The sequence below is a fragment of the Lagenorhynchus albirostris genome, chromosome 12, assembly GCF_949774975.1.
Source record: "Lagenorhynchus albirostris chromosome 12, mLagAlb1.1, whole genome shotgun sequence".
Lineage (NCBI taxonomy): Eukaryota > Metazoa > Chordata > Mammalia > Artiodactyla > Delphinidae > Lagenorhynchus > Lagenorhynchus albirostris.
Window position 1 is genome coordinate 49,442,501 of NC_083106.1, and position 22,633 is coordinate 49,465,133.

Here is a 22,633-nt window from a genome sequence, read left to right on the forward strand (position 1 = left end):
TAGCTCTAAGCTCCAGCCTGTTATATCCAACTATCTCCTTGATATTTATACTTGAATGGCATGTGTAACAATCTAAAACAGAAAGCCTGGCTTCCCCTATACCAACCACCTATTTGCTCAAGCCCCAGATTTAGGAATAATCTGTGGTTTCTCTGTTTTCCTTCCATCCATCTTTATCACGTAAGACTTTTCTTTCCTTCATGATACAGTTGATCCTCATTATTCATGGGTTTCGTATTTGTGGATTTGCCTACTCACTAAAACTTATTTGTAATCTCAAAATCTATTCAGAGCTTTCCTGGACAATCATGGACATGCACAGAATAGTGAAAAGCTTGAGTCACCCAAGTCTGTATTTCCAGCTGAGGTCAAACAAGTTGACATTCCACCTTCTTGTTTCAGCTTATACTGTAAACAAGTGTCCTTTTTACGGTCTAGTTAGTGCCACATTTTAATATTTTTTGTGATTTTCGTTAGCTATTTCACTGTTTAAAATGGCCCCCAAGCATAGAGCTGAAGTGCTCCCTCGTGTTCCTAAGTATAGGAAGGCTGTGATGTGCCTTACAGAAGGAAATGTGTTCAAAAAGCTTCATTCAGGCATGAGTTATAGGCCATGAGTTTGATGTTAATGAATCAACAACATATATAAAATAAAGTGTCTTTAAACAGAAACACACAATAACTAGTTATGTATTGATTATGTATGATGAACCTAACCCCATACTTCCCCTATGAGCTGTGGTTCAGGATTTAACGCAGTGTTTGTGGCAACTTTATAGAACATAACCACCCCAAATAATGAGAATCGACTGTATTTACCAGTACCTCAAATCATCTCATTTAATCTGCTCACTTTCATATTATTGTGAATTGTGTATCTCCAGCACCAAGGGCCATGCCTGACACACAATATGTAGTCAATCAATAGTTTTTGACTAAAAAACTGGATTTACACAGCTCAATTATAACTTTGAGTGTTATTCTTTGTTCTTGCCAAGTAGCCAAGGTCACTAACAACAACAAAGGAGTTCTGACACAAAAGAGAGGGGCACAGGAGTATGTGGGAACTTCCAGAGAAGGCAGATCAGCCTGGCTAACTTCAACATAGACCCGAGGCAGGAAGGAGCTGGGAGATGCTGGTACACAAGGCCAGGTTCTCTGAGCTGCCTCTCCTGAGTCAGGTATGCACCTACCCTTGCTCCTAGGGGACAGTTTGCTGAAGGCATTGAGAAGAGGGAATAATAGGGATCTGACAGACCTGATGCTGCCAGGTTGCCTGGCCTCCCTGGAGGACACTTTATGACACTGCTTACATCATTCACAGGTGACTGTCACCACAGGTCTCCTTACCTTTATAAAGGAAATCCAGTTGGCTCTCTTTTTCAAGGCCATACCAGGTCCTACCAAACCCAAATTCTCCACTTTAGCTATCTCAGCATCATAATCTGGAAATGTTTGCATTCTCTGTTGCTCCATGAAGATGCTTTGAAATTTTGGGGAAACCTAAATAGGATTGAGAAAAGAGAAGTGGAGCCCAGAAAAAAAAAGTCTCAGGTTGTAGGCAATTTCAGAAACAGGTATTGATTGCCTCTGAAACAGTCCTGGAGTCAAACTAATTCATAAAACATGATTCTATGACAGTAACAGGACCTTAAAGGTATATACCTAAGGGGCACATGTATTCAGTCAGCCCATTACCATAACTGTGTGTCGTGTTACTTGTTCCAAGTATCTGCTCTGAAGATTAGAAATAATTTAATATGTTTATTTATATGTATTTTGAGCTGGACCATAAGTGGGAAGTAAACTGTCCATCTTTGGAAACACATTCCCTTTTCCTGGCACCTGGTAAATGAGAAAATCTAAGGGTTAGATAAATCCTGCTCCTAGAAGCCTGACCAGGATATTGCTAGAGAGAAGGGTCCAGATGCTGGGGCCTGTTAAAAATCTTTAAGGTACCTCAGTCAAACCCCTCACATTTCAGTTCCAGACTGAGACAGACAGAAAGACAGGCAGAGAAAAGGACAAAGAGAGAGAGAGAGAGGGAGAGAGAGAGAGAGAGAGAGAGAGAGAGAGAGAGAGGGAGAGAGAGAGAGAGAGAGGGGGAGAGAGAGAGAGAGAGAGAGAGAGAGAGAGGGAGAGAGAGAGAGAGAGAGAGAGGGAGAGAGAGAGAGAGAGAGGGAGAGAGAGAGAGAGAGAGAGAGAGAGGGAGGGAGAGAGAGAGAGAGAGAGAGGGGGAGAGAGAGAGAGAGAGAGAGAGAGAGGGAGAGAGAGAGGGAGAGAGAGAGAGGGAGAGAGAGAGAGAGAGAGAGAGAGAGAGAGGGAGGGAGAGAGAGAGAGAGGGAGAGAGAGAGAGAACCTACCACAGTGCTGGCACACACTAGGGCCTCAACAAAGGTTTCTGGAATAAGTAAGTTCAGTGAGTCACAGAGCTAAAGATTCTTCCAGTTAATGCTGGTACCTCCCAGGCTGTGCTGTCCAATACTGTTGCCCCAGCCACATGTGGCTATTTAACATTTAAATGCAAATTTATTAAAATTAAATAAAATTTAAAATTTAGTTCATTTACTCTACCCACATCTCAAGTGCTCAAAGGCCACATGTGACTAGTGTTAACACATCGGACAGACACAGATCATACCCCTCAGTGCAGGAAGTTCGATGAGACAGTGCTAGTCTAAGGCTAGGGTGGCAAACTTTTTCCTAAAGGGCCGGATAGTAAATATTTTAGACTTTGCAGACCACATGGTCTCTGTTGCAACTACTCAGCTCTGCAGTTATAGTGGAAAGCAGCCACAGACAGTACATAAATGAAATGGCATGGCTGTATTCCAATAAAACTTTATTGCAAAAAAACTAGGTGGTGGGCTATAGGCTGTAGTTTGCTGACCCTGCTCTAGGGCATTAGAGAACCAAAATAAACACTCTTCCTGTTTGTAGAAATTCTTCCTACACAAAAAATTTGTTGTAGTGTGATTATCTTGGAAGCACAATTAGCATTGCGCATAATACTGTTATAAGAAAATCAAAAGTAGAAACAATCTCTATATAAAGAAGACAAGCTATCCTTTGGGGACAGGGCTGCTCTGTGGGAGGGCTCTGCAGCCTCATGTTCTTTTGTTATCACCGATGATAGTCTACTGTGCCATAAACTACTTTTATTTATTTGGACTCTTTTTAAACACCACCTTGTTCTGATTTTGGTTTTCGTCTATCATAATACGCTGATAATGAGGGTGAGGATATTCCCATGGAAGCACTCTCTGCTGAAGACAGTGCTGCTGCTTCTATGAAAAGAAAGACAAAAGCTAAACATTATCACCTTCAAAGAAACCAGAGGACATGTAATACCACTGGTTTCAGTGAGCTTAAAGAGTCTATGTTACATACTAATAAAAATAATCCTAGGAAAATAATGCTGGAACAAATACACATGGATGCAAAACTGCAAGGTCAAAGCAAATGGTGATGAAACAGTGGCTCCTTCTTACACGAAAAGTGTTCAAAAACATACAGATTTGATCTTTGCCTTTTTGGATTAATCAACTTACCATTTTTACCTAACAAATATATATATTTACAAATATTATACACCCAGAGCTAGAAAAATATCTTTATGTTGAAACTCTGGCTGAAAACTTTATTATTGTAAATTCGAGGTTCTCTATATACAATCCTATTTTTCCCTTTGAAACAAGTTTTAACATGGCTTCTGATAGGATGATTTTTTTTCAAGGAGGTGCAACGCCATGTGATAGCAGACTAGACTGCATGACTTTAAAAATCACTACACAATATACACTCTATTGAATATAAAGCATTTTGCCAATAGGAGAGCTATTGGAACACTTTCTGATAATCAAAGGGCTTTAGACACTAAACAACTCCACAATATAAAACTGCCAAATCTTGGCTATGTTTACATTATCTACTATGGATTATAACCTACCATTTTCTTTAAATTCCACTGAAAAATAATCCTACAATCTCTCTGGGCTGGATATTCAAGGGGCTCATAACTCTTACAGAGGGAAAGTTCAACTGCTAGTCTAAATTTCACTTATTACATTTTATCACTCTAGAAACAATTGTGGCAGTATGAATATTCAACTTTGTGGCAAATACTAGTATTTTCTTTTATGAACACCTATATTTGTATTAAGAAAGAATCCATAAAGTACCAAGGAAAAAAGTTCTATCTCCTTAGAAGCATCCCTTAGCTCTTCCATGTCATATGGGATACTGAAATGGGAGAGCAGGAGCCTCAGCTGAGGTTTCAGTTCTTCTGTTTCTGTTGTGTGTTGGGGCAGAAAGAAAGCAGCTTCTGTTCTTGTTGGCCCTGAAAAAAAATCCAAAATCAAGAGCATTAACACCAATGAACACCAGTCAGGGAGAGAAAAAGGAGAGTCCTTTGAGATAACTGGAGTCAGGGCCTCTTCTGCTGATGGGGAAGACCATTCTGCTCCATGCCCAACCTTCTCTTCCACAATCTGTAGACTGTCCCACACTCAGCCAGGCCTATCTGACAAATTCTTGGTGCTGGCTTTCTGGGGGAGGTAGCCAGGACCCTCCCTTCTCACAGTCTGCAGGAGAAACCCAACATATCTTTTGGGGAATGACTTAGTGGTAACAGAACTACCTATAGTCCTTGGGGGTAAACAAAGAATATGATTTGTAAGTTAACAAACAAATTAGGAGAAGCTGAGAACCTTCACCTCCTTTCACCTGGCTCACTCCTACTCATCTCTAAGCACCCAGGTTGGACTTCCCCCGGGAGATGCTTTCTCTGATTCCCCACAGCTGGGTTGGCTGCCTCTCCAGGTGCACCTGGTAAATTTATCACGCAGAGTGAAAACCTGATCAGGTTTCTAAGTCATCTGTAATACAAGGTAAGGGCAAGAAGACTATTAAATTGATTCAGATAAGGAAAGTCTTTAAAAATCATGTAAAATTAAAAATGAAAAGAACCTTAGAGATCACTTCATCTGAAAGGTTTATTATGGAGACGAGTAAATTGAGGCCCAAGGAGATGAAATGACTTAAACATGTAGGCTCACAGTGAGGCCACAACAGAATAGGCCTAGAGCTCAGTACTCCCAACTTCAAGTTCATTGCTTTTTTCCTCTATTTTAATTGTCTAGTTATAAAGATGGAGATAATAATTTCTTTTCTTTTCTTTTGGCAGCCCCACATGGTATATGGGATCTTAATTCCTTGACCAGGGATCGAACACACTCCCCCTGCATCAGAAATGTGGAGTCTTAGCCACTGGACTGCCAGATGTCCCCAGGATGGAGATGATAATTTCTAAGGGAAGTGTTTGTTATTTTCTTCCATCAGAAAATATTAAATTAACACTTGTTAATTAAGAAGATACAATTTTGGGGAATTCCCTGGTGGTTCACTGGTTAGGACTCAGTGCTTTCACTGCTGAGGCCCAGGTTCCACCTGTGGTTGGGGAACTAAGATCCCACAGGCTGAGTGGTGTGGCCAAATAAAAAAATATATATATAACTTTTTGGTATATAGAGAAATTTCAAGCAAGATCAGGTGACAAAACAGCACATGTGCAAAATCACAATCTTCTTTTTTCCACATTTCCCAAGGGGAAAGAAGACTTCTTACCTGAAACGCTGGTATTCATAGAGCCTGGAGATACAGAACCCTGGATGTTAGGGTCAACGTCATTGACAGGGACCTTTTCATTTTCCTGACCAACATTGGGGACTTCATCAACAGCTACACTCAGCACTTTGGAGATGGGCAAATACTGGAGGGCCTACAGAAGGGGACAACCAAGAGATCACACATCAACTCAGTTCTCACAGAAGCTTCCAGACTTTGTTTCAGGAGCAGCCCTTGACTTTGTAGAGGAGGAAGGAGGTGGAGGTGGGCCTCAGTAACTTGCCCAATCATGAAAGGTAAATCTGAAGCTGGGGGACCTGGTGATATCACCACCTCTAAGTGGCCTTAACCTCTAGGCGGGTCTACATTGATCAACCACCCATAACGGACAAGGCATTGTGTGAGGTGCTAGAGATACAAAGATAAATAAGATATGGACCAAATTCAAAGAGTTCAGAGTTTAGTGGGGGACCCAGGACTTATAAGCAGATCATTACTATTATTACTATACCATGTGACAGGGGAGAGATGATTCAGAGGTAGATCCCATAGTGACTGATTGGGGAAGGGATATTGTCAGGATGATGGCCAGGTTTCGTGGTTGGTTGTATCAGTGAGATGAGGTATAGAGGAGTAAGAAAAGATTAGGTGGCAAAATAGTAATCTTTCTAAAACAAACGTGATCACATCACTGCTTTCTGATGCCTCTATCTTGTGTTAGGGCCTCTCTTCTGTGACTCTCTTTACTCTGTGATTATACTTACCACACTGTATTTAAGTTGACTATTTACTTGCCCTTTTTCCTACCATCCTGTGACCCACTTACTTTTCAGCAAAGATTATATATTCCCTACATGGCCCAGGATATGTACCTGGCATAAATTAGACCCTCACTAGATGTTGCTGAATAAAAAAGTGGATCTACATTAGACAGCACAAATCCAGAACAAGAGGATGAAAACAAGAACTTATAGCGTGAATATGAAATAGTTTAACAGAAACATCTTTGAAAAAGCTAAATGGAGTAATTTCATTAGAGCAAGCTTCCAAAAGAAAAAAGTTTCAAAGGTCTCAAAGAAAAAAGCTAGTGACCCATTATTTTCTTGTCATTTGTAAGGCAGATGGAACACAGAAACTGACAATCAAAAACTAAGTGAGAGGTGTGAGAAAACAATGTGCTGCCCATCCTGGGAAGGCACTACATCATCATATAACTGTTTCACGTACCTGCAGGTAGTGGTGAATAGTCTTGAGTGAGGGTAGGTGACACAATAACTAATTTGTGTAAACAGTCAGGTCTTCCTGTGCCACTAAGTTAGGAGGATTGTTTTTTCCCATAAGGAAGTTTTCTCCTGCAACAGACAATCTATCAGCTCTCTGAAGGGCAACATTGTACTCCTGCATAATGTAGGCAACTTGTTTCTGTTTAAGAGAGATGCAAAGACAGAACTTGGTTATTTACGAGCCTTATTTCTTGTGTCATTTGCTTCCAAGTACAGTGTAATACTGTTTGGGAACCAAATAAGAGGCTTTTGGAATATCAAAATTCTTCCATATTCTGAATTTGACTGACAAGGACAGTGATCAGTCACATTCTTAGGACTCTGAAGGAGAGTGACCCAGCAAAGAGTCAGTGCACAAGGATATTTAGTAACGAGTTGACTTCTTAGATTTTTACCTATGGCCTATGAAGAAAAATGTATTTTCTATAATATAAAGCTTCCTTCAAATCTCATTCTTAAAAATAGGTACCATTATCTTCTGCCACAGGCAGAACTGGCAAGTAAAGGCAGCCACTAGTTCCCTTCCCATCTTTAGCTACCACTTTAAAAGAAATTGACAAGATACACTGTGGGAATGTAAACTGGTACATCTATTATGTAAACAGTATGGAAATTCCTCAAAAAATTAAAAACAGAACTACCATATGATCCAGCAATTCCACTTCTGGGTATATATCCAAAGAAAACAAAATCAGTATCTTGAAGAGATATCTGTATTCCCATGTTCAACTGCAGCGTTATTCACAATAGCCAAAATATAAAAACCTAAGAGTCTGTTGATGGATGAATGGATAAAGAAGATGTGGTACATACACATATAATGGAGTATTATTCAGCCATGAGGAAGAGAGGAATCCTAATATTTGTAACAACATGAATAAATATGGAAGACATTATGCTAAGTGGAATAAGCCAGAGAAAAAGACAAATACTGTATGGTATCCTTTGTATGTGGAAGCTGAAAAAAAAAAGTCGAACTCATAAAAGCAGAGAATAGAACAGTGGTAGCCAGGGGCTGGGGGGTGGGGTGAAAAGGGGAGATGTTGGCCAAAGGGTACAAATTTACAGTTATGTAGGATGAATAAGTCTAGAGATATAATGTACAAGCATGATGACTATACTTAATAATAGCCCATAGGTTCTGTTCATGGGCCTCCTACCTTTTTATAAAAAGGATAAAGTTGCTCCATGATCTTACTGTGATGGCAAAATCTCTTCCACCTAAGCATGTGTAAATATTTACTCTGGGCCAGCTGGGTAATTCTCGCTGTATAATACTTTAACAACAAGAAAAATTAACACTTAACCACCATGTCATTTCTCAAGTCCTAAGATCCCTTAGGAAAGCAGCGCAACTTCTTTCTACCTTTCAAAATATTCCTATGTTTGTTTTCTGTGCTATGCAGTGCAACTTCTTTCTACCTTTCAAAATATTCCTATGTTTGCTTTCTGTGCTATGTCCAGGAGTTTTTAGGAACAACCTGGAGGAATGACATTACTTCATGTTTGTGGAACTGGAAGTCTCAAAAGGCCATTTTTTAAGCATTTGCTTAGTTTACTATCTGGAGTCTCCCCCAGGTTGTCAAAAGTCATGAATCTTGTACTTCAACAATTTACAACCTAGACTCTGCCCTAAATAGATGCATAGTAAGATACATAAACAGGTGAATCAAATGCATACATAATAAAAGGAAACAATCACCCCAAATTTTTATAGGGCTTCATGGTTTACAGAGTACTTTCTACATATCTATATATACATATATATTCTTATACATTTACTAATTACATGTATACATTTACTATTTAAAACATATTACTTGATAAATAAATATATATAACTCAACGATGTTGCAAGGTGGGTGGAGTACATATTGTTATTTAAAAAAAATAAATAAAGGCTATTTGGTTAAGATTCTTACCAAAGGTGGAAAGAAAAAATGAACACTTAGAATACAATTATAACAGGAAGACTGGATTAAATCTTAAGAACACATATAATGGGAAAATAAGTCTGATTGTTTTGGAAAGATGTATTTTCTCCATGAAGATAATGAAATTGAGAAACCTGTCTCAAAATTGATTTAGAGAGAAAAGCTCTCCAATTAAAGAGGGTGGGGAGGGAGGGGGGAACTGATAAAAACAAAACAAAACCAAAAAAACCGAACCTGGTTCACCATTCAAATTTAAATGAAGCAAGTAGGCATTTTGCCATTCCAACAGATTGTAGTTTCATTTATCAGTTGGTGAACAATTTTAGCAGTGACATAAAAGCCTATAAAATTATCTAAAGCTAAGCTTAAAAGTTTGCTTTTAAACTGAAGTTTATGACTCTAAAATACAAAGCACATTACAAGTGAGATTACAGCTTCTAACCTTAGACCAAGAATTTTACTTATACTTAAAGATAGTCAGATAAGCCAACTCTTTTAAAATACTTTATTTCTGCTAAAAATAATAGTGGCTATGATGGAATAAATAGGGCCAGACTTACCCTTCCATCATAAACAACTAGAATATAGGACAAATTACACAAGGCAACTGTTTTCTGACATGAGACAACAGACAATGCAGGACTCTTGTCCTTGAGAGAAAGGAAAAAAATGAAATGAGCCCAGGTTTTCTGCCTGAAGAAGGCAGTTTTTGAACCATAGAGTAGGAAAGCAGAGCACGATGGTCTCTCCAAAATCAAGTTTGGGAAGCTGAGTCGGCCGGAGTTTGCAGGGCAGAGTACTGGAGAGGAGAAAGTTATGCAGAAAAAGGGTTCCAGAAATCTGCATAGAGATCCCTTTGAGCTTTTTGCTGACTATTAAGCCCTGAATACAGAGAGCAAAACTCCATGAGGCTGTGCAAAGAATAACTAACTAGGGAACTGTAAACTGAACACTTCTCAGAGTTCAAACAGGACTAGGAGATGTTCACGTTTCAGTCAGACAGGGTGAAGAGTCCTCACTGAATACCTAGGGTATTCAGCAGAGACATGAGAGGGGTGACAATTTAGTAAGAAAAATAAACTATCTCTAGAGTAAAGGTAACTCTAAACCTGCTCTAACAAAGCTTAAAAACCAAGCCTTGTAAGTGTGAAGCTGATCTAAAACTTAATTGCTCACCAGAATGAAGACCAACATCTTTAAAGGAATACAAAAAAAAATCAGCATTCAGTAATGTAAAACTGCAATGCCCAGTGTCCAAAAAAATTACTAGACATGCAAAGAAGCAGGAAAATATGACCCACAAGCAGGAGAAAAATTAATGAAGAGAAACAGACCCAGAAATGGCACCAGTGAGGAAATTAGCAAACAAGGACTTTAAAAGGGATTTTATTAGTATGCTCAGTATGTTCAAGAATTGAAAGGAAACTGTGAACATAAGAAGAGAAACGAAAACTATTAAAAATAATGAAATAGGGACTTCCCTGGTAGCACAGTGGTTAAGAATCCACCTGCCAGTGCAGGGGACATGGTTTCAAGCCCTGGCCTGGAAAGATCCCACATGCCGCGGAGCGACTGAGCCCGTGTGCCACAACTACTGAGCCTGTGCTCTAGAGCCCGCGAGCCACAACTACTGAGCCTGAGTGCCACAACTACTGAAGCCTGCACACCTAGAGCCTGTGCTCCACAACAAAAGAAGCCATTGCAGTGAGAAGCCCATGCACTGCAACAAAGAGTAGCCCCCGCTCGCCACAACTAGAGAAAGCCTGCGTGCAGCAACAAAGACTCAACGTAGCCAAACAAAATAAAAATAAATAAATTTATATAAGAAAAATAATGAAATAGAACTTCTAGAAATGAAAGCTATATGAAATAAAAAATTCATTGGAAGTGATTAACAGCAGATTAGACAGTGCAGAAGAAATGATTAGTAAGCTTGAAGATATAGCAATAGAAACTATACAAAATGAAGCACTGGGGGAAAAAAAGACAGAAAAAGATTTAACAGAGCCTCAATGACTTACGGAACAATATGAAGTAATTTAACATATATATCACTGGAGTCCCAGAAGGAGGGATAAAGATAGAAAATATATTTGGAGGAGGAACCTTCAAGATGGCGGAGGAGTAAGATGTGCAGATCACCTTCCTCCCCACAAATACATCAAAAATACATCTACATGTGGAACAACTCCTACAGAACACCTACAGAATGCTCGCAGAAGACCTCAGACTTCCCACAAGGCAAGAAAACCCCCACGTACCTGGGTAGGGCAAAAGAAAAAACAGAGACAAAAGAATAGGGACCTGCACCTCTGGGAGGGAGCTGTGAAGGAGGAAAAGTTTGCACACACTAGGAAGCCCCTTCACTGGTGGAGATGGGGAGTGGGAGGTGGGGGAAGCTTTGGAGCCTTGGAGGAGAGCGCAGCAACAGGGGTGCGGAGGGCAAAGCAGAGAGATTCCTGCACAGAGGACCGGTGCCGCCCAGCACTCATCAGCCCGAGAGGCTTGTCTGCTCACTCGCCAGGGCGGGCGGGGGCTGGGAGCTGAGGCTCGGGCTACAGAGGTTGGATCCCAGCGAGAGGACTGGGGTTGGCAGAGTGAACACAGCCTGAAGGGGGCTAGTCTGCCACAGCGAGCTGGGAGGGAGTCCGGGAAAAAGTCTGGACCTGCCTAAGAGGCAAGAGACCATTGTTTCGGGGTGCACGAGGAGAGGGAATTCAGAGCACCGCCTAAACGAGCTCCAGAGACGGGTGCGAGCTGTGTCTATCAGCGCAGACACCAGAGACGGGCATGAAAACGTTAAGGCTGCTGCTGCAGCCACCAAGAAGCCTGTGTGCGAGCACAGGTCACTACCCACACCTCCCCTCCCGGGAGCCTGTGCAGCCCGCCACTGCCAGGGTCCCGTGATCCAGTGCATCCCACCACTGCCAGGGTCCCGTGATCCAGGGACAACTTCCCCGGGAGAACACATGGCGAGCCTCAGGCTGTTGCAACGTGACGCTGGCCTCTGCCGCCTCAGGCTCGCCCCGCATTCCGTACCCCTCCCTCCCCCCGGCCTGAGTGAGCCAGAGCTCCCTAATCAGCTGCTACTTTAACCCCATCCTGTCTGAGCAAAGAACAGACGCCCTCAGGTGACCTACATACACAGGCAGGGCCAATCCAAAGCTGAACCCCAGGAGCTGTGTGAACAAACAAGAGAAAGCGAAATCTCTCCCAGCAGCCTCAGGAGCAGCGGATTAAATCTCCACAATCAACTTGATGTACGCTGCATCTGTGGAATACCTGAATAGACAACGAATCATCCCAAAAGTGAGGCAGTGGACCTTGGGAGCAACTTTAGACTTGGGGTTTGCTTTCTGCATCTAATTTGTTTCTGGTTTTATGTTTATTTTAGTTTAGCATTTAGAGTTTATTATCACTGGTAGATTTGTTTATTGATTTGGTTGCTGTCTTTTTTTAAAATATATGTATATTTTTTTCCTTTTTCTCTTTTTGTGAGTGTGTATGTGTACACTTCTTTGTGTGATTTTGTCTGTATAGCTTTGCTTTCACCATTTGTCCTCGGGTTCTGTCTGGTTTTTTTTTTTTTGTATAGTTTTTAGTGCTTGTTATCATTGGTGGATTTGTTTTTTGGTTTGGTGGCTCTCTTCCTTCTTTTTTATATTTTATTTTTAATAATTTTTTAATTTTTAATTTTAATAACTTAATTTTTTTTCTTTCTGTCTTTTTTTTTTTCTCCCTTTTCTTCTGAGCCAAGTGGCTGACAGGTTCTTGGTGCTCTGGCCGGGTGTCAGACCTGAGCCTCTGAGGTGGGAGAGCCGAGTGCAGGACATCGGTCCACCAGAGACCTCCCAGCCCTACGTAATACCAATCGGCGAAAGCTCTCCCAGAGATCTCCATCTCAACGCTAAGACCCAGCTCCACTCAACAACAAGCAAGCTACAGTGCTGGATACCCTATGCCAAACAACTAGCAAGACAGGAACACAATCCCACCCATTAGCAGAGAGGCTGCCAAAAATCATAAGTTCACAGACACCCAAAACACACCACTGGATGCGGTCCTATCCACCAGAAAGACAAGATCCAGCCTTATCCACCAGAACACAGGCACCAGTACCGTCCACCAGGAAGCCTACACAACCCACTGAACCAACCATACCCATTGGGGGCAGACACCAAAAATAACAGGAACTATGAACCTGCAGCCTGCAAAAAGGAGACCCCAAACACAGTAAGTTAAACAAAATGAGAAGACAGAGAAATATGCAGCAGATGAAGGAGCAAGGTAAAAACCCACCAGACCAAACAAATGAAGAGGAAATAGGCAGTCTACCTGCAAAAGAATTCAGAGTCATGATAGTAAAGATGATCTAAAATCTTGGAAATAGAATGGAGAAAATACAAGAAACGTTTAAGAAGGACCTAGGAGAACTAAAGAGCAAACAAACAATGATGGACAACACAATAAATGAAATTAAAAATTCTCTAGAAAGAATCAATAGCAGAATAACTGAGGCAGAAGAATGGATAAGTGACCTGGAAGATAAAATAGTGGAAATAACTATTGCAGAGCAGAATAAAGAAAAAAGAATGAAAAGGATTGAGGACAGTCTCAGAGACCTCTGGGACAACATTAAACGCACCAACATTTGAATTATAGGGGGTCCCAGAAAAAGAAGAGAAAAAGAAAGGGACTGAGAAAATATTTGAAGAGATTATAGTTGAAAACTTCCTTAATATGGGAAAGGAAACAGCCAATCAAGTCCAGGAAGCACAGAGAGTCCCATACAGGATAAATCCAAGGAGAAATACACCAAGACACATATTAATCAAACTATCAAAAATTAAATACAAAGAAAAAATATTTAAAGCAGCAAGGGAAAAGCAACAAATAACATACAAAGGAATCCCCATAAGGTTAACAGCTGATCTTTCAGCAGAAACTCTGCAAGCCAGAAGGGAGTGGCAGGACATATTTAAAGTGATGAAAGGGAAAAACCTACAACCAAGATTACTCTACCCAGCAAGGATCTCATTCAGATTTGATGGAGAAATTAAAACCTTTACAGACAAGCAAAAGCTAAGAGAATTCAGCACCACCAAACCAGCTTTACAACAAATCCTAAAGGAACTTCTCTAGGCAGGAAACACAAGAGAAGGAAAAGACCAACAATAACAAACCCCAAACAATTAAGAAGATGGTAATAGGAACATACATACTGATAACTACCTTAAATGTAAATGGATTAATTTTAGGCAATTCCAACTTTTTTCACTTTTATTATAATGCTGCAATAATAATCTTTATGGAAAATCTTTCCCCCCAGGTTGTGAGTTATTTTCTTAAGAGAGATTTCCAGAATCTTCCCTAGGTCAGCCAACAGTTTTTGAGGTCTGCGACTATCTTAGTCAATGTTGTATTGCTTCATAATACCAGCACAGGGAGTAACTAGTAGAAATTTAGTGAATTGTTTAGTGACTATAACTAAGCTGAACTTAAATGGCGTGGGTCTCTAACAAAGAAGAGCATTTATATTAACCAAGTTCTGCAAACCACACATATAGAGAAAATCCTACCCTGGCCAGAGGACATACCAGAAAGCCAGCTTTGTTCATACATTTCCACCAAATTCCAGATCTACTTTTCAAATTGCAAAATGACTCTTACCTGCAACAGAAGCAAAGGTAAATTTTCAGGAGTGTACTCTCTCCTTAGGCAGCTCTCTAGCTCCCTCTGCATGACATCTGCTTGAATAACAAGGGGTTTTGACTCAGCCACCTGAACCCGGGGTTGGGGGTGTGGGGAACAGAGCAAGCAAACAAAAGGAAAGAAGGAAATAAAACTATCAAGGTCTATGACGGAAAATGGCATATAATTTATGATAGTTTTTATACAACACATTATGCTGTTACATATAATGAATTTCCAAATAATGAATTTTAACATCACAAATCAAGGAACTGTGAAGTTTAAAACACTACAAAAATCAGATCTCTCCAAAGAAGTATTGGCCTGCTCTGATCCAGCAGTGAGCTGAATATTGGGCTATTTTGTCTTTGTAACCACTGTCAATAAGATCAGCTGTTTGTTTGCAAAAATAAGCTTTCCCTGCTAACAGTTTCCAACAAGTTAGCAAATTCTAATTTATTGTTGTGTTGAAATAGCCCACTGTTCTACTCATCTGTAAAGTTTTCTTTAGAGCCAGTTCCCTTTCTCTTTGAAAGTAAGAAATGTCCTTTGGCATTCGAACAGAGCTGCAGAAAGTTTTATGCAATAGAAGCTGTAATTGTAGAAGCTATAATAAATCAGATTAAAGATAGGCCCTGATTAATCTGTAACTCCACAACTGCTCATTTCTAAATAAGTGTATCGTATTATACTGGAATGTTGGGGGCATGTAAAGGCCACAAGCTTCTGTCTTAGTCAGAATCTCTCTTGTGTACACCTCATGCCGGTTAAACCTTTCCCTGGGCCAGTTTTTCTCTCCTTCTCATACAAACATCGTCTTTCTTCTACCCCTGATTTACCTCTTTATTTCTGACAATAGTAAGGATGTTTCTTTCCCCCACCCATATTTCCTTCAGTAACCACATTTCTAACAACTACTGTGCTTATCTGACCTCTATCTTACCGTAGCTGACACATAAAATCATTATTTAATAATTTAAACAAAATGTTTTTATTTTTGTGCTCTTGCTCAATTATCTAGAGGGTGAAAATGACCCTTAAATATCAAACATGAAATACTTTGGAAATTATTTTCACCAAACTTTCTGCTTCAGAAAAATTATTTATCCCTAGGAAAAGCATAGCAGAAGTGTCTGCTTAAGCACCCTCTGACTGTTGTCCAGGCCCAATCATGAGGAAGCTGTTTGTACCAAAGGCTCTGACATGAGGAGGTACAAGCAGCACTGCCTGCGGCCTGATAAGAGGTTGGATCCTGGATCAGGAAGAGGAGCGCTCTCCCCATTGGGTGTAAGATACACCCCAAGGCTTGGCAGCTTTGGGAACATTGCAACCATGGAGCAGATGTTACTTCCTTAAGATGGGACTTCGGGAACACTGGCAAGGGAGCCACAGGAGATAGTTCTGGAACACATGTGAGAAACCACCTTGAGATCTGAGGGGGACTGTAGTCAGTAAAGTATGGTTAATGTTCATATGACTGTTATCAGTCCCCATGGATAAGTTTTAAGGGAAGATAAAAATAGACTTGCCAGCAGTTCACCTCACTGGAGGCAGTGGTCCTGTGAAAAGAACACCAGGCTGACAGTCAGGAGGTCCCTCAGCCACGTGAGGCTAAGCTTGATCCATTTGTGTTGAATTCACAACTGCAGTTGGAATAATGCCTTCCCTTATCTCCTCACGTCTTGTTTTTTTTTGTTTTTTTTTTGCGGTACGCGGGCCTCTCACTGTTGTAGCCTCTCCCGTTGCAGAGTACAGGCTCCGGACGCGCAGACTCAGCGGCCATGGCTCACGGGCCCAGCCGCTCCGCGGCATGTGGGATCTTCCCTGACCGGGGCACGAACCCGTGTCCCCTGCAACAACAGGCGGACTCTCAACCACTGCGCCACCAGGGAACCCCTATGTCTTGGTTTTGATGGAAAAAAGACACAAGCTCTGAAAGGGTAAAAGCATTAATAAATCAAAGGTATAACTTCTGTGATTACTGGGTACCTGAATTCTGGCTGCAGCCTCATGGAGGTGGAGAACCAGTAACCACCTAGAAAGGGGACCAGCTACTAAAGGCAGTCAGAGAAACAGAAGAAACCCATCCCTTCCCTGCCCTTTGGTCTTCTAATTCTTTGGCATGCTGGGAGATTGGGTGGGGTTCTGGGTTTAGTTCTCTGACCCACTCTTGCTTAGACCATGCTCAGACCATGCCTTTCCTTTAACCCCAAAGTGTCTGCGAATGACCTAAAAGAGATTGGTGAACATGGTATGTACATCAAGCCAAAAAAAGAGATTCACTCATTTGTTCATCAACATACATCAACATACATTCATTCATCTATGTATTCGGCAAGCATCTATGAAGCACTTAACAACCACAAAGACCTGGGCTTATGGGGGCAAGATGAGGGAAAGAATGGGAAAGAAGGAAGGAAGCTAGGAAGGAAAGAAGGAAGGGAGGGAGGGAGGGAGAGGGGGTGGAAGGAAAGATGACTAAGGCACAGTTATCCTCCAGTTCTCAATAGATTTTGTAGTCTAGTAGGAAATGAGAATTCTAAAGTTATTATCAGGAGTGGATATTTTCCATGGACTCCAGAACCAAGCACAACACCTGGCAAACAGAAGGTGATCAATAAATGTTTGTTGGATTAATAGATTCTTCAGGTCCAGTGTTTGGTGGTTTTGGGGAGTGGAGAAATACAGGTATCCAGAGATTTCCCATCACTCTGTCCTAAAAGGGACTTCAGAAAACCTTTCTTACCACAATGCACAGTGGGCAGCCCCTTGCCTGACATTCTGACATTTAAGTTTTAACAGTATCAACATTTGATCTTTGCATGGTGTTTTATAGTTTTCAAAGTACTTTAGCATGCATGATCTCAACTGACCTTTATAAGGTAGGCAAGGTACATATTTTTAACCTTTCAAATAAAGGAACAAAAGCTGGGAGAAATTACGACTTGCATGGTTCCATTCCCTTTCCACTTCATCACACAATCCTTGATCTGCTTCATATACTTCAGGGCTTTAAATACCAAATTATAAAATACACTAAATACTGGTTCTTCAGAATCATCTTTGGAAGGAGGTACTAATGTACCTATTTCCTGCTTCTTCTCCAGACCTTCCCTCTCCAACCTTCACCATCCACATTGTGTTTACTCAGCTACTCAACCTAAAAGGGTCCTTATAACTGCTCCTCTTGATCAATTGTGGCAGTAGCAGAAACAGAGGAGTTTGAATGTCCTGGGCCCATGAGGGCTGAATTGGCTACCCTGTCTCTCTAAAAGAATTTGATTGCTATGGTTGGCAGCATTTACCTATAGAATAGCTCCTAACAGAACATCATTTTGCAGAATTCATTATCAAACACCTCACATTATTTTCGTTTTGAAATTTCTCATCAAAATCAAGGTCAAATTCAGTTAAAATATCATTGGAGAAAATGAGATTTCATTGACTATGATTTGTATAGTAGCTTCTGGAACTTTAAGACAATGATATTTGTGAGATGTAAGAGCACTTTTCCTTCTTCCTTGGTAGCACATTGCCTCTAAATGCCTTGACAATTCTAGAATATAGGAAAACCTTAGGGGCAGCAGTTAAGTCTGAGCTTGAGATGATGCCAACTGTCCATGTAAAAAGGAGAGGGGGTTCTGATGGAGACTATGGGATGAGAGTAGGGGTTAAAGCCCCTAAGACCATGCCTTCACACTGCCCTTATTTACCTGTAAGCTCGATGAGTTGACCCCTGAAGAGTCCCCTGTTCTTGTGTCTCAGACTTCAGTTCTGTCAATTGTACAGCCAGTTCTTTTTCCAACAACTGGATCCTTTCTGTGGAAGCAATCTTATAACTTTCATCCATGGTTTGCATTTACTAATTTTCTGATCCCTGAAAAAAAGAGAGAAAAAATTTGTGGCTGACTTCCTCAGTGACCATTAACCAGTGCATGGGACTTTGTCTATCATTGTCCAAGAAATCATGTCAGTTTTGTCGAAATGTAGGCTTTTGTAATTTGGAGAAACAGCTGGACCAGACTGCTGTCATTTACGAGTTAATTACCATTTGGTAAACAGTGGAGAAAACATAACATAGGTTAGAATATCCATTGACCATCTTTGTTCAGCCCAGCTCACCTTTAGAAACATCTCTGTTCCAGCTTTGACTGTGAGGGTTTATTAAATGAGTTTGCATCCACCCTGCCTGACTTCTGTTGTCTTCATAAAGGCTGTAAAGGGGATTACACACTAAATGTTATGAGTGGTGGTTACTGCTGCTTTCTAATACCACTTCAGCTGGAACAAACAATAGGTGTGCGCAGGATCCCTCTACTTGCCTAAAGTATATCTCCATAAGCCTTTTTGAAGGCATGAGCTTCTGACAACGGGTAATAGACTGAGGGTGCAGGTCTATGTCGTATGATCATGATCCATGTACTTTTGGGTTTGGAAGAAAATCACGCTTACGCATTTGAATGTGTTTTCTTAATTCTGAATGCTGATATTTGTCACATAGCTTTTACAATGAAATAAAATAGTTGATAACCACCTCCTACCCCCACTGCCACCCCAGTTCACAGCCTGTCAGATTCAACACAATTGTTTGCTAAGTACTTAGTGTCAATATTTTAATGAACAACATCGATTAACTTCATGACCCAGAATGAGACCCACGAATTGCAGGAGATTCAGTAGATGATGTGTTTCTTGTGCTACTGCTGCCCTCATCTGTCCTGGATGAGAAGGGGTAAAGTCACAAGAAGGGGTAAAATATTTAAACTTTCCTTTTTTCCTTTGACATTTCTAAGATTTTCACTTTCAGAGGTATTTCATTTTCTCAAGTTACTCTGCTGCCTTTTCAACAAATAGGAAAGATGTAGAGACGTTTTGTGTAGAGGCTACCTTTGGGAGCCTATTCATTCTTTTTATAAATATTAAAAATGGAAATGAGCATTGTGTTCAGTCTAGGTTGTGAACCTGCAGAGTTATAAATCTGTCATGTTTGGCACACTGCTGGAGCTCAGTAAAATGCACTGTTGTTGTTCTCAGCAAAAGTAAAATGTTGTTATGAAAAGTATTTGCCACTTGGCAGTGTCCTTTCAAGTTGGGCAAACAGTTAAACAGCTGCCTTAACAGCTGCATTCCAACCAGCAGCCAAGAGGGGCAGCAACACAGACTGACATTCTTCTCCCAAAGGATGGATATTCTGCCCTTATTTCCTGATCACTTTCAACACTTCACAGCTCAGAAATGAGAACATTTAATCCTGCATCATTTAGCGTGTTACACAGTCAAGTACAGTATTCACAAAATTAACATAAGGAGAGGTTGGTCTTTGCCAACTGTCCGTGAAATGCATCCAACCCAGAGGAATCCACGCCTGCTGAGCACTCATGGCCAGTGTTAAAGAGACAAACAACTGTTTATTTATTTATTTTTAACTTTTTATTGGAGTATAATTGCTTTACAATGGTGTGTTAGTTTCTGCTTTATAATGAAGTGAATCAGTTATACATATACATATATCCCCATATCTCTTGCCTCTTACATCTCCCTCCCTCCCACCCTCCCTATCCCACCCTCCCTATCCCACCCCTCCAGGCGGTCACAAAACACCCGAGCTGATCTCCCTGTGCTATGAGACTGCTTCCCACTAGCTATCTATTTTACATTTGGTAGTGTATATATGTCCATATATACACTACCACTCTCTCATTTTGTCCCAGCTTACCCTTCCCCTTTCCCGTGTCCTCAAGTCCATTCTCTAGTAGGTCTGCGTCTTTATTCCCATCTTGCCCCTAGGTTCTTCATGACCACTTTCTTTTTTAGATTCCATATATATGTCTTAGCATATGGTATTTGTTTTTCTCTGTCTGACTTACTTCACTCTGTATGACAGGCTCTAGGGACACAACAGTTTATTTTGGGAGAGGGAAAGATGGGTTCCATTTATCGAGCACCTACTCTGCGTGAGACAGGCACTGGGCCCTCATTTAACGTCTCAGAAAAGAGATTCTCAAGAATTGTTTCAATAGTGTCTTTTAAAAAATAAATACATTTAATTAACTATCAACTATAAACAAACAAACCAACCCCCCCCCTTTTTAAAAGTGGGTTTAAAAAGTGGTACAATCTAAGCTCTAAGGAAAAGATGGTAAGATTAGCTTGAGTAGGGTTTGAGGGTGTTTAATAGGTAAAGTGGGCTTCAATGGGGTTAAAGCAGGAATGTTTAGAAGAGAAATAATGAATAACTTCAGAGTCTTATAGGGAAATGTATAATGCATGTCAAAAACTTCAAAGTGACTACCAAAAGAATGGAAATGCAACACAGAGCTTCCCAAACAAGCAGGGATGAGGGATAAGAAATGGGTCTTTTAAATCCAGTAGAAGGCAGGAAAAGAGAAAAAAGGAAACAAAAAGAAGTATGGTAGAAATAAGTTCAAATATATCAGTAACTATAATAAATGTAAATAGATAAAGCCCATCTATCAAAACACATAAATCAGCACAGTTCTGAACATTTTTAAAACCCCTAAAATTTGGTAATGTGATAGGTACCAAAATAAAACAATGATTTTTATTCTAGCAAATGCTAGAATAGAATTTAAACTGTGAGCAAGCTGGCCCTGTATCACCATGGGGCAATTCAATCTTCTTCACAAAGATCTGCAAGGTACTCCATAACTTCGCTGGGTAAACCATTTTTGATGCTTGGTCATCTTTTTTTTTTTTTTGCGGTACGCGGGCCTCTCCCTGTTGTGGCCTCTCCCGCTGCGCAGCACAGGCTCCAGACGCACAGGCTCAGCGGCCATGGCTCATGGGCCTAGCCGCTCCGCAGCATGTGGGATCTTCGACCGGGGCACGAACCCGTGTCCCCTGCATCAGCAGGCGGACTCTCAACCACCGTGCCACCAGGGAAGCCCTATGTTTGGTCATCTTTGATCATCAACATGTCCTTCCTGTGTACAAATGAAATTTCTCCTGTGACACATTATACACCATCTCCTGGATCAGTAGGGTAAGACTAACTGTTTTAACAAAAAGACACAGTCATCAGTGGCTTAAAGAAAAAAATTGTTTAAATGTGTCTAATGTAATGTGTTTGGTAAATGTGTGTAAACTGCCTGCTCCTCTTGGACATTCAAGGACCCTGGTTCCTTCCAAGTCAGTTCCACCATCCCTTAGGCATTTTTCAGACAAACACATTAGTGTTTTCTCCTCAGTGTGGCTACAGAACATGACCTTTAGTTGGGTGAGGGGACACACAAGACATATATTTGATGTTCTGAATTGGATAACCTGCATCTACTTCTAGTTTACCGAGAGCTTTGTTTTGTTTTTCTTGAATGGGTATTGAATTGTGTCAATTGCTTCTTCAGCATCTATTAAGGTAGCCATGTGACTTTCCTCATTTATTTTTTTAATGTGGTGAATTTCACAGATTTTCTATTGTTAATACAAAACTGCTTTCTTGGAATAAATCCCACTTGGCAATGATCTGTTATCTTTTTTTTTTTTTTTAAAGAAAAATGGACTCATTTTGCTACTGTTGTTTAGGATTTTTGCATTTATGTTCATGAGAACAATTGGCCTGTCATTTTCTTAAAATGTTCATGTCAGGTTTTGGTATCAAGATTATACTACCCTCTTAAAAAAATGTTGTGAACTGTTCCTTTCTCCTCTATATTCTGAGAAAGTTTAAGATTGGTATTATTTCTTCCTTAAATGTTTGGAATAATTCACCTGTGAAACATCTCGGCCTGAAATTTTCTTTATGGGAGGGTTTTAAATTACAGATCCAATATTTTTAACAGATTATGATTATTCACATTTTTGTTTCTTTTTTATATTCATTTTAATATTTTTTAAAAGAGCATTTCATCTAAGTTGATTTTTTTTGGTGTAAGGTTATTCATAATATCCTTTTATATTATATTTTTAACAGCTGTGTTGAGATATAATTAATACACCATACAATTAACCTGCTTAAAGTGAACAATTCAATGATTTTTAGTGTATTCACAGTGGTGCAACCATCACCATAATTCATTTTAGAACATTTTCATCACCCAAAAAAGAAACCCCATATCCATTAGCAGTCACTCCCCATTTTTC

General features: G+C 40.4%; 1 protein-coding gene across 1 annotated transcript in view; it reads right to left on the reverse strand.

Moving 5' to 3' along the window:
- LOC132530276 (uncharacterized) overlaps positions 1 to 22,633 on the reverse strand; it is a 69,756-nt gene that overhangs the window by 19,663 nt on the left and 27,460 nt on the right. The window contains exons 3-10 of the mRNA XM_060167363.1: positions 18,656 to 18,747; positions 18,247 to 18,410; positions 16,074 to 16,465; positions 14,513 to 14,623; positions 8,069 to 8,185; positions 6,853 to 7,047; positions 5,626 to 5,779; positions 4,182 to 4,339 (exon numbers count right to left, since the gene is read on the reverse strand). Of these exons, the coding sequence (XP_060023346.1) occupies positions 4,182 to 4,339; positions 5,626 to 5,644 (177 nt within the window). The 5' untranslated portion in view covers positions 5,645 to 5,779; positions 6,853 to 7,047; positions 8,069 to 8,185; ... (2 more) ...; positions 18,247 to 18,410; positions 18,656 to 18,747. The remainder of the gene's footprint in view (positions 1 to 4,181; positions 4,340 to 5,625; positions 5,780 to 6,852; positions 7,048 to 8,068; positions 8,186 to 14,512; positions 14,624 to 16,073; positions 16,466 to 18,246; positions 18,411 to 18,655; positions 18,748 to 22,633) is intronic.